Raw genomic sequence first — 12,561 nt, 5'->3', positions numbered from 1 at the left:
CATCTCTCTTTACTTTACCCCAACATTTAATCTTGTGTGTTTATACTGAGCCAACAATTGACACAGCAATTACAAACACAAAAGCACAATAAAAGTTTAAAAAAATATCTACAACACAAAAAGGGAGAACTAAGAAGGGAAATGAGTGTTTTCAAAAAAAAAAAAAAAAAGAAGGGAAATGAGTAAGTTGGATAATCCTTTGTTCTTAGAATGCACGGTAAGTAAAGAATAAAAGAATTACTTAATTTTTAGCAACGTAACAACTCAAAAACGAACAAGAATTATACCGCTTGATTATATACACTACACTTTTTTCTTCTAAAGTTACATTTGTACTAGTCATAATATAATATATTATAATATACTCCGTAATTTGATTAAGTGTTAATAGTCCCATGGAGACAGGTGAAATGCTGCAAAGTAAAGATTTTTCCTTTTAGAATGGCAAGTAAAGAATAAGATTTTAGTTTACTTAATATTGAGCAACAATTTTTTTTTTTTTTAAAGAATTACATTACATTGTTATATATACACTACACTTATTTCAAAACTTGTACACTTTCAAATACTTGAGCTATAGCAAATAATAGAGACGAAGGTGCAAACATGGCAAATAATTGTATGCAAGAAGCGAGCGAAAACAGAGAAGGAGAAAGAGCAACGGAAAATCTAGATGAATGTCTAATAAGAATCATGAAGCAGCTATATGACATTGAATGGTACTTCCTTCCCTTTCCAACTATCTCTTTCAATTTCTCATTATGGTAAATTTTACAATGGAGAGAAGTCATCGTACTTATTACTATGAATAAAAAGAGTAATATTATCTGTAATCTCACTTTTTACTTGATTTTTTTTACTCCATAATGATGCGTCATGAATTGATTGATCCAACAAAAAAAATGGATTACAATTTTACTACATAATAATGATGATATTTATATATATAAATGTCAGTGCTCATTTATATTTTTAGTAATATGCATATAGTATCTTTTTGACATTGGAAAATGTTTTAATTATTAATGAAGCCTGATTGGATTTATCACACGAGACCTATTTTGTTGATTTATGTCAAAATAATTATGATAAAATGTTTTACATTTTATTTATTTTGTTGCATGTATATATTTTGAAATATATTTTTATAATATGTGTATTTAGAGTGAAACGGTGTTGCATGTTTGGACATTGTGTTTTTAGTTTAAAACAATGTACACAAAAAGGGTTAACTCATTGCATATTTAGTGATACAAATTTATATGCAGGGAAAAGTAACTTTCACGAATTTTTAAAAGTTTTTCTCAAAAAAAAAAAAAAAAAAAAGGAGTTTCCCAAGGTGATGATTGATTTATCACAAAATGTATTTTCATTTATATATACACCTCATTTGTCAACTGTTTGCAATTGAGGAACAAAATTCATTCCCATTTTTTTAATTGGTGCATAATCTATGATTATTAGACCAGTTACCTAGTTGTTTTTTGGTTTTAAAATAAAATCTAATTTAATACAATCTGATTTAAAAGACTTTATTACCATATTATATAGGTTTGTATTTATTAGTATTCTATCTATGTTTTAAATTTAGATAAAGTAGTAAAGCACTCTATATCTATGCTTTAATTTTTCCCAGGCTTAAACCATGAAACAAAATAAAGTTGTTTAATTTCCCTTTTATTTTTTTCATTCTTTTTCACATTCGTGCCCTCTCTCGACTCCCGAAACACGTCTTTGTGCCAAGATAACTTCAAAATATATTCAATTGAGTTCCAATTTACATTATGTTACAACCAGGGCCGCCCCTAGGCAAGGGCAGGCTAGCCCGCCTTTGCCTAGGGTCCATGCTCTGAGGGTGCCTACCCCACCCCACCCCACCCCACCCCATCCTTTTCATATATATAGTATATACATATCGATATAAGTAAATAAAATGCATTTATTTTATTCAAGGATGAAATGGCTTAGTTGGTAGGATACATGTATCTTATAGCGAAGATGTAGGGTTGAGACCCATTGGTTGCAATCTGGATATATGTTTCCCCAACACTCTATTAAATAAAAATTCGATTTGTGAGATTAATTTATAATTTTGAAATATATTTATAATTGAGTAATTTAATACTTATATTTATAACAAGTGTTATTTTGTGAACTTTTATAATGCACCGACACTCTATTAAATAAAAAATTGATTTGTGTGATTTATTTATAATTTTAAAATCTATTTATAATTGAGTAATTTAATACTTGTATTTATAACTAGTGCTATTTTGTAAACTTTTATAATGAGTTATGAATTGTAAAAATTATTTAACTTGATTAATTAAATAATTAATTTATATGAAATATATTTTGTGATTTAGTTATTAATAAAAATTTAAATGATAGTTTGCTTTTTTATGAATTATGTAGTCAATGCATTTTGAAGTTTCTATTATGTTTCATCGTGTTCAAATTATTCTAGAAAAACTTGAAATTGATCTAGCTAAAAGAAAATAGTATTTATAAATATCATATCAATATTGGAGATGTGTGGTCTATAATGCATTTTCTATTCAGACCATTTTATCAAATTAACTTAATTATGTTTCATATTTTGTTATGAATATTTTACTGCGTTTTGAAGTATTTTGATTTCGCGCCCCCAATTACGATGATTTTTAGCTTCATCCTTGTTTGTAAGTCTTATTTTATAAATTTTTATTAATAATTAATTTATTATTTAATATGATAACAATGTTGTTGTTTTTAAGCTTATTTGATTTTAAATTGTTTATTCATTTTTATAAACTATAATTGTTTATTTATGAAAGCACTGATGTTGTTATTGATTATTTTGCATTTAGGAAAGCATCAATAAATTTTTTATGATTATTATTGGGGATGTAAATTTGTTAAAAACTTTGAATCTTATTTCGAAGTTATATGACATGCAACAATAATTTTTTCTTTTAAATAATTTAAATTATAGGTATAAAAATATATGTTAAGTTCAGATAGGGCCTATTTTTTTTACATGCCCGGGCCAATAAAATGATAGGACCGGGTCTGGTTACAACCAATGCTCCCAAATCATCTAAATGACACAAAAGAATCAAATAAGCACATACTTAGCTTCCAATTAATATGAAATCATGAGTTTGTTATCAATTGTGCACATAAATGTACTAAGAATTAGCACTTATCATTCATATTCTCTAAAATATTCCTTACTTTAGATCAACATGAGTTCGTTTTGAGTACACTCTAATCTATCACTAGTATATGTTCAACAATTTTGTAAAATTAATCTGTGACATTTCATATGAAAAATAGCAGTGATGCTATCAAATTATAAAGAACTTGGTTATGAGCATGCATGAGTTAATTATGAATTTACACATTAATTAATAATTAAATTGAAGTTAGTACGTCAATGACCTTGTGGTCTAGTGGCACGAAGTGGCTCTCCCAATTGGAAGATCATGGGGGTGGTATTGGCTCTTTGTGCTTTAGTAGGGTAGTAGTCAAAAAATTAAATTAGTACAGTTTAGTTTGAGGGAATTTAATTCATTTAAAAAAAACTGAGTTTCAGGAGGATAAGGAGAGTGGAGTATGAGTACAAAACTGAGAAGATCGAAAAGTCTTTGGTTAAATTCAAATGTGAACACATTAAAAGCGAGATAACTATTATGAATGGAGTGCTGCAGATGGAAGGCTATCCAAACCCTGAATACTTGAAGGATCATGTTGAGGGCAAGCTTAAATGCGTAATAGAAGAAGTTGACGATGTGATTTCTTTCAAGTTAAAAAGTAGTGGGGAGGAGGTTGTAGAGGATATTATTGATCCCCACGAGTGGCTTCGACGGCATGAATCTTCCTCTTCTTCTGATTCCAAGCTTGGTTTAGTGCAAAAGGATGAAATCGAAGTTTCAAAATGGTTGTCCATCATTGCTAAGAGGATTGAGAAAATCAGGATGTTAGTTTCCCAATTCAGCCCCCAGCCCGAGCAGATGCCACCAATAAGCTACAGGAGTCGCTTCTTGGAGAAAAGGCTATCAAACAGGAGTGCATGCATTGATATGTGCATTGAAGAGAGCCTGCTGATATCACCCATGATCACCTCTCTCAAGAAGAGCTACGACCATCTTCCTACCAACTTGAAGCTCTGCTCGCTCTGCCTTGCCGCATTTCCTGAGCGCTTCGTCATCATAAAAATCCCACTAATCTATTGGTGGATGGCAGAAGGCTTCATCACTGAGACTGAAGGAGTTGGAGTTGGAGAAGAAAACTTTATGGAACTCATCCGTCTGGGGTTTATAGAACCATTTTATTATGAAGATGAAGCTAAAAGGCTCAGTAGTCTGGGAATAGTAGGTGCTTGTAGAGTGCATCCTTGGATTCGAAGAATGTTGGTTTCCATTGCAATGGATACCCAATTTTTTGAATTTTACGGTAGGCAGCTGGAGAAGAAGAAAATTAGCACTACTCCTAGCCCTGCAGCCTCAGGTTTTGATGGCCGGCCAGCGCATGCATGTTTGTTTTGGGATGAAGGCGCAGAACTAGAAAACTACTGCAGTTTCATGTGGATAATCAAGATTCTAGGGTGGCTAAAGCCTGCTCTCGTTGTGTTTGAAAAGGAAATTATTAATAAAGAAATTAAAGAAGCCAGGATCTCCTATAATGATGGGGTAAAAGGGTATCATCATATGCAAGAGGTTTGGGATATGCTTTTTGCTTTTCGATTATTGATTTTGTGTGTAAGCAAGCTGCTGGTGTATGGACTGAGTGACAGGATAAGCCCTTGGGATGGTGATGAAAAGCCTGAGGCACTCTTGGAGAAGATAAGAGAATTGGAGACTGATATTCATCAAAATGAAAAAGATGTTCAAGTTTTGTTTAAGAAGCAAAACAAAATGCTGACGGATCTTAATAAAGTATTGATGTGGGCAAAGGAGCAGGTTCATGTTCTAGAGATGCAGGTGTATCACAGAAGAAGGAACCGCCAGGAGTTGCAGCATACAGAACAACTATTTGCCCGTTATGACCTTAGCCGTTGCAGTAGCAGCAGCCCCATTCATCGTCAATGGGGGGGTAAAGCACCACTATTGGCCATCATTAATGTTAACCAAGGTTACCTAAATTTGGAGGAGCTGCTAGTGTTTGGTGGGAAATTAAATAAGCTTCGAACCCTTCACTTGGGAATGTGGAATCATTGGCAAGGTAAAAACATTGAAATTGAAAATAGTTTGGTGTTGAATGCCCTGTTCCAAGTAGCCAGCAAGCACTTGAAATACCTAAGCCTCAGAGGAGTTGTAGGAATCACCTCATTGCCTCCCTCCATATCTAATTGTTGCAACCTACAAGTATTGGACCTCAAGAGTTGCATGGATTTAGAAGAGGTGCCTTCAGAGATTAGGTCACTTTCCAAACTCACTTATTTCAATGTATCAGGATATACCTCGCGGCTTAAGCACAGTAGTGTATGGGTGGTAGTTGCAAAACTTATGTTGCTCCGAACGCTAAAGGGTGTTGCTCTTACACAGGATGCAGATTTGATCTCCCTCAACTCCCAAATAACTCCTCACAACTTAATGAAGTTGAGCGTTATTGTTAACTTCAATATTAATGAAGTTTGCAATTTACAAAGGTTCTCTAATCTTCATGCTCTAAAAATAACATGGCCGCTAGGAGGTGATTTATTAGCAGATAGATATGGTTTTGAGCTTCCCCCACAACTAAGGAAACTTCAACTAAAATGGTATCCAGGTGAGAATTGGCCAGCATGGCTCAAGAGGCATCCTACCTTGGAAACACTTCACTTCTCTTATTCATGGGGGATTACAGCTTTCCCGGATGATCTTATGCTACCCAAACTCCAAGTTTTGATCTTGCCAGGTTTACCTATGTTTAATCAGGATATTGTGGAACTTGGGGTATCTCGTTGCTTTCCCTCTCTCAAACTGTTGTATGACCGGCACTCTTCTTCTTATCATTGGATCTAAGGGTGTTTCACTTTTTTTTTTCTTTCTTTCTTTCTTTTCATTCATTTTACCCAATTAATTAATACCAGCCTTGCCTTGAGTACAAATATATAGATTTGTAAGAGCTTGCAATTAAGTAATTACACTATATTAATATGTATAAATTCAATTCATACTTAAGGTGATTAAGACTTTATACCATGCATGCGCATTAATGCACTATGCTGCCGTAAGAGTTTCCTCAATGCTGAAATATCCACAGTTGCCAAATAAACCATTAAATACGAGTCTGATTACACTTTCAATTTTTTATTTTTTATTTTTTAAAAAAATTGTTTTAGAAGTTACTATTAGGATAACTTGCTGAGTTTACCCTGACCTGATATTTTTAATAATTAACTAATTTTTATTATTGTTATTATTAAAAGCAAATTTCTGCTAGTCTGCTACCATGGCAGCCAAAGCTTTTTAATATGACACGTCACTACATCAGAACCTACCGTCAGATTAACTTTAAATGTTTGGGATTGATGCACAACTTTTTCTCCACTTTTCCAAATAGTTTGAGAGCTGATTAAAGAAAAAGTTTCTATTCATAAGGCATCATGTCAACTATAATTTGTTACAAGAATGGCGACCAACTATCAAGTTCAATTGTATTTTTAATTACGTAATGTCCATTTAGAGTATTTCCAGTTTGATAATTCAATTCAACTTTTAAACTTTTTTTTTTGAAACATTAAACTTTTAAACTTATTTGACCTTTATCATAAATATTTTTAAAATCAATTTGGAGAAATTATAATAATCTACCTAATACACATTAATTGAATTAATAATAATAATAATAATGAACAGATACTGCATTGTAATAGAGTTAGTAGTATTCAAAAAATAATAATAATAATAATAAATTGATTTAGGGTCCGTTTGGAAAGCAGTAAAATGACTTCAGGAAAATGTTTTCCGGAAAATGAGTCATTTTCCGGAAAACAGCTTCATTTCCTGTGTTTGGATGTAATATGGAAAACTGTATTTGTGTGTTTGGTTTGTTTTCTGGAAAATGAGCCGTCTCCATTAACATACAAAGCAAAAACAATCTCCATTAGCATACAAAACAAAAATTACATCACAAACATATACGAAGTATACATACATATATATATATATATATTTGTTCAGTATTACCAGATCTGGTTTCCGCACAGATGCGGAAACCAGATCTGGTTTGTTCGCCGGCGGACTGGTTCTGAGTTCGCCGGCGAACTGGAAACCAGTTCGTTTACTGGTTTCCAGTTCGCCGTCGCCGGCGAACTGGTTTTGAACGGTGGTTTCGGATGTAGAAATCAGGCGAGAAGGAAGGCGCTGGTGCAGGCGTGTTGCTTGAAGGAAGGCGTGAACAAGAATGTAAAATGACTTACGCCAAAAAAAAGGGTAAGTCGTTTTACAAAGAAATGAGTGGATTTTACATTGACTATGTGGTCATTTTATGTTGACTTCCATTTTACATTGCTTACCAAACACTAGAAACCCGGAAAATGATTTCCGAAAATCATTTTCCGGGTTTCCAAACACACCCTTAATGTCAACTACTATGAAGATGCGTACTCTTCACCTACTCAGGTGGAGGATAGCTCTACATAGGGGGATGCGAGTTCTGCAGCTCCTACATCTTTGGGGCTGCAGACACCAGTTAGGGAACAGGGAATTGGATTGTGTCTTTTGAACACTGAGCAGGCTACCATTCCTACAGTTTCTCCAGTTGCCCACCACACTAAAGCTCCAGTAACAAAACGCACTCGGAGAACTCGGTCAGCGTCGGAGCAATCCAACGTTGCAGGGTTCTACCGGGAGGCGTCTGATGATGATGATGATAGCGATTCTTCCGTGGCTGGTAGAGTTGCTATATTTGAGTCTGCAGGTCGCAACAGGGAGTTTGCGGGGGGCCATGGCTCGCCCCCTAAGCCTTCTAAAGTTCCATTTGGTGGCAGGATCACTAGATCTCAGGTAAGACACGAGCAGAGTAGTGCGGCAGTTGGCACGCCTATCTCTTCTCAATCCCCTTCATTTTAAATGACGTGTTTTCTTGTTTGGAATGTGCGGGGGATTGCCTCGAGTGGTTCTTTTCAAAGATTGCATGTGTTGCTCAGAAGACATAGGCCTTTAATCTTGTGTCTTCTTGAACCTTTTTGTGATAATGTTAGGTTGGATTTCTTTAGACTACGACTTGGCTTTGACTCTGCTTTTGCTGGGGTAGATGATAAGTTGTGGCTCTTTTGGAATTCTGACCTTACTTTGAGTTTTGAATCTGATTCTGATCAATCTGTTTCTGTTTCTTGCATTCATGCTACTATTCCTACTGCATTTTGGGTTTTCTTTTGTGTATGCTAAAACTAGGGAGCGCCTGAGGGTTTCTTTATGGGCTGAGTTATGTTCAGTTTTAGATAAGGTCCCTTCTGGTGTCCCCTGGTCTGTGGTGGGTGACTTTAATTGCTTGTTGAATGTGGATGAGAAAAAAGGTGGTCTTCCTTACCCTCATAGGAAGACTACTAATTTTCGGGAGTGTGTTAGTACGTGTGACCTTATTGACTCTACTGCCTATGGTTCCTCTTTCACTTGGTGGAATGGGAGGCGTAGGGAGTCTGCCATTTGGATGCGCTTGGACAGGTTTCTTTACACTTCGGTGTGGGAATCATTGTTTAGGACATCTGTTCAGCATTTGTCGTGGGCCACGTCTAACCACTGTCCTTTACTTGTTACTTCTAAGGTCATATTTGCTCAACCTGTTCCTAAGCATTTTATCTTTCTGAATGTGTGGACTAACCATGAGGATTTCCTGCGTGTGGTGAGGGAAAGTTGGGAGGTTCCAGTTGAGGGTGCTCCTATGTATGTTTTAGCCACTAAGCTTTGCAGGTTAAAGAAGGTTCTTGCTCCTTGGAGCAAGGAAACCTTTGGTGATATTTTTTCTAAGTTGCAGGAACTTGAGGATAAAGTGCAGGCTTTAGAGGAGGTGGTGCAACAGAACCCAGATGATGATAGGGCCTTCATTGACTATAAGGAATCCGTGGCTCTGTTGCAGAGGCAGGTTTCTATTGAGGAGGAATACTGGCAACAAAAGGCTCACATGGTGGCTGTTCAGGAAGGTGATAGGAACTCTAAGTTCTTTCACTCGATGGAAAAGAGAAAAGGAGGAAACTCTACATCCATAAGGTTAAGGATGACACAGGGCACTGGATTGAGGATAGACAAGGGATAGCACAACAGGCTATCTCGTTTTTTGAGGGTATGTTCACAGCAGAGGTAGGTAATTTTGATTTGTCTAAACTAGACTGCGTTAAGCGTCTAATTACTGATGAGGATAACGCCTTGCTTACTGTTGTACCTGAGGAAGAAGAGGTAAAAAATGTTGTGTTTGCTATGAATTCTGTTAGTGCCGCTGGCCCTGACGGGTTTAATGGGGCTTTTTATAAGGATTGTTGGGATGTTGTCAAAGGGGATGTGGTTAATATGGTCAGGAGTTACTTCCTTGGTAGGGAGTTCACCAGGTCTATTACCCACACCTCCATTGTCTTGTTGCCTAAAAAGGCCAATCTGGAGACATTTGCTGATTATAGGCCCATTAGCTTGTGCAATTTTAGCAGTAAGATTGTTACTAAGTTAATGGTTGTCAGGTTAGCTTCTGTCCTCCCCAGGTTATTGTCGCCTCACTAGAGTGGTTTTGTCTCGGGGCGGTCTATCACTGATAATATTTTACTTGTTTCTGAGATGTGTCATGGTATAAAGCTAGGAAATCAGGATATAGTGCTGAAGCTTGACATGGCTAAGGCCTATGACCGGGTTTCTTGGTTTTTTCTTGTTTCTATGATGCGCAGAATGGGTTTTTGTGAGGTCTGGATTGACCTGGTCTATCGTGCGGTTTCTAATGTCTGGTATTCTGTTATTGTAAATGGGGTCAAGGAGGGTTTCTTTACCTCGTCTCGTGGTCTGAGGTAGGGAGACCCTCTTTCCCTCAGTCTTTTTATCATTACTGTAGAAGTTTTGTCCATGTTCATCGCTCGAGTCCATTTAGACGAGAGTATTCTTAGATTCTCGCAGCCTACTAGTACTCTTCATATTCATCACTTAGCGTATGCGGATGATGTTATTATTTTTAGTACTGGTAGGCATGGGGCTATCTGCAGGGTGATTAGGGCATTAAAAGAGTATGAGGACATTTCGGGTCAGATGGTTAGCTTCCCTAAGAGTGCTTTTTATATGCATCCTCGTACCTCAAACAGTGTTATTCGTAGGATTAGAGATGTGACTAGGTGCATTCATAAGCCTTTCCCGTTTACATATATTAGGTGCCCTATTTATGTTGGTAAGAAAGGTGTGTTTATTTCTCATCTGTGGTGGACAAGGTGAAGGCTAAGTGCCTTGGGTGGCAATGTAGGTTGCTATCTAAAGGCGGGAAGGCGGTATTAATTTCTTCTGTTTTGTAGGCTATTCCCTTACATCTTTTTGCAGCTTGTGCTCCTCCTAAACAGGTTATCCGGGACCTAGAACGATGTTTTGCAGGCTTCTTTTGGAGGCAAGCAGGGGGTGCTCGTTACAATTGGGAGTAATGGAAAACGCTAGCCCTTCCCAAAAAGGAGGGTGGTGTGGGGTTTCTTGATCTAGACCTGATGGTACGAGCGTCTAGTGCGAAGTTGTGGTGGAATTTTCGCACAGTGTACTCTCTGTGGGGAAATTTCATGAGAGCTAAGTACTGCAATCGTGTTCACCCGGTGGCAAAGCTTTTACAGTCTTCCGATTCGCATACTTGGAAACGCATGATTAGCGTTAGGGATGAGGTGGAGGCGGTCTTGGGTTGGCGGTTGACTCATGGAGATGTTAATCTCTGGTGGGACAACTGGTCAGGACTTGGTCCGCTAGGGCGCCTTTACCACTTCCCTGGCGTTGAGTACTCTGGTGACTTACTGTCCGACTTTATTCAAGATGGGGAACTGGATTTGTTCGCCTATGATGACCTTTTGCCAGTGGGTTTGGAGGCGGACACGTCCCGATTGGGTTAGATGACTTTTGATATACCCATTTGGCGGGTAGCTTCAGATGGTAACTTTTCTTTCTCCTTTGAAAAATCTCTGTTAAAGGTTGAACCTGTGAACTCTGATCCTTTTTTGAGTAATTGCTGGCACAAGCACCTGCCCTTTAAGGTGTCTTTCTTGGCCTGGCGAGTGCTTCGCGGGCGTTTGCCCACGGACGACGCTATGGCCAAGTTTGGACACGTTATAGTTTCTAGGTGCTGGTGTTGCCAATCCCCTGTTAGGGAAACTATTGCTCACATTTTCTATACAGGGGATACAGCAAAGGCTGTGTGGCGGTTTTTTATGTTGTCACTAGGCCTTCACTTTAGTCATCATGGTCTCCGGACCTTGTTGGCAGGGTGGAGGCGAGTGGTTGCTCGTAATCTTCTTGTTTCCTTTGTTGTTGGCAGGTTACCTTATCTTATCCTTTGGGAGTTGTGGAAACACAGAAATGCATGCATGCATGGTAGGGGATCGCCCAGTGTGCCGCGGGTGGTGTATGGTGTGGCTAAGGGGATGGCGGAGTGTCTCTTTCGTCAGTGGTCAAGGGAGCACATTCTGCCGCTAAGTTGGTCTGTCATTCTGTCCTACATGGATTCACATGACCCTCGGCGCGTAGTTTGTGCTATTGGATAGGATCCTCCACTAGATGGTTCTTTAAAGGTCAATATGTCGTACTCTGAGTCTTTGGGTGGGACTGCTACCTTGGTGCGTAACGGGGGGTGGGTTTTGCTATGGCTTGGCCATGTCAGCAGTTGATGGGTTTCGGGATATTTTCCGGGTACTGTTCCGCTGTCTTGAATGGTGTTTAGCCCAGGGGTTTACATCTTTGGTCTTAGAGTCTGCGTTGTCTGAGCTTAAGGGTTATGTTGATACCTCTATTCCTATTCCTTGGTCCTTGGATTCTGATGTGTCACGACTCCGTTTTCTTTGTTCATGTGCCTCTGTGTCTGTTGTTCAATGTCTGCCGCAGGGTAATCTACCTGTGACTGCCTTAGCAGATTGGGTTGGGGGTAAAGATGGGGAGTTCAGGTTTCATATTTTGTCTGACCTGCCTCCGAGGGTGCGGTCATTGATTATTCATGATGATGTCCCCTCTGTTTTCTTTGAGGATTATGATCCACCTTGATCTGATTTTGATAAATGCATGAGATGCCTTTAACAAAAAAAAAAAAAGGAAAAAAAATGTCCAAAAAGAAAAATGAGAAAAAGTGAAAAAGTGAAAATAAGAAAAATGAGAAAAAAGAAAGAAAAAACAACAAAAAGAAAAAGAAAAAAAAATGAAAATGATGAAAAAGGAAAAAAGAAAAGACTGAAAGAAAGTTGCTTCTGCTGTTTGCTTGGTTTGGAGGCGATGATGGCTTGGCTTTAAGCTAAGTTTAGCCTCAACAACGCAAGTGTCAGCGGTAGAAGAGACACCCTAGTCCGAGCTGAACGGTGGTCGGGCAGGATTTTTTCAAATCCGTTAACCTAGTCAGGCTTGCTGCTGGCCAATAGTAGCTGAACCCCTTCTGGGTTCCGGGTGGGGT

General features: G+C 37.8%; 1 protein-coding gene and 1 pseudogene across 1 annotated transcript; both read left to right on the top strand.

Annotated features, from left to right (window-relative positions):
• Positions 1–599: 599 nt before the first annotated feature.
• On the top strand, positions 600–6,061 carry LOC116030762. The gene is made up of 2 exons (XM_031273090.1): positions 600–719; positions 3,578–6,061. Exons 1-2 carry the CDS (start codon positions 607–609, stop codon positions 5,985–5,987), a joined length of 2,523 nt encoding a protein of 840 aa, XP_031128950.1. The 5' UTR covers positions 600–606; the 3' UTR covers positions 5,988–6,061.
• Positions 6,062–10,630: 4,569 nt separating this feature from the next.
• On the top strand, positions 10,631–12,161 carry LOC116029907 (annotated as a pseudogene).
• The last annotated feature ends 400 nt before the right edge of the window (positions 12,162–12,561 follow it).

Source organism: Ipomoea triloba, chromosome 9 (assembly GCF_003576645.1).
Source record: "Ipomoea triloba cultivar NCNSP0323 chromosome 9, ASM357664v1".
In the NCBI taxonomy this organism is placed as follows: Eukaryota; Viridiplantae; Streptophyta; class Magnoliopsida; order Solanales; family Convolvulaceae; genus Ipomoea; species Ipomoea triloba.
This window is presented reverse-complemented; position numbering and strand designations above follow the sequence as displayed.

Excerpts from the sequence above, each read along its gene's own strand:
- LOC116030762 (XM_031273090.1), top strand. The coding sequence starts at position 607 with ATGGCAAATAATTGTATGCAAGAAGCGAGCGAAAACAGAGAAGGAGAA. Across the intron at positions 720-3,577 it reads CAGCTATATGACATTGAATG|GAGGATAAGGAGAGTGGAGT; the intron begins GTACTTCCTTCC and ends ACTGAGTTTCAG.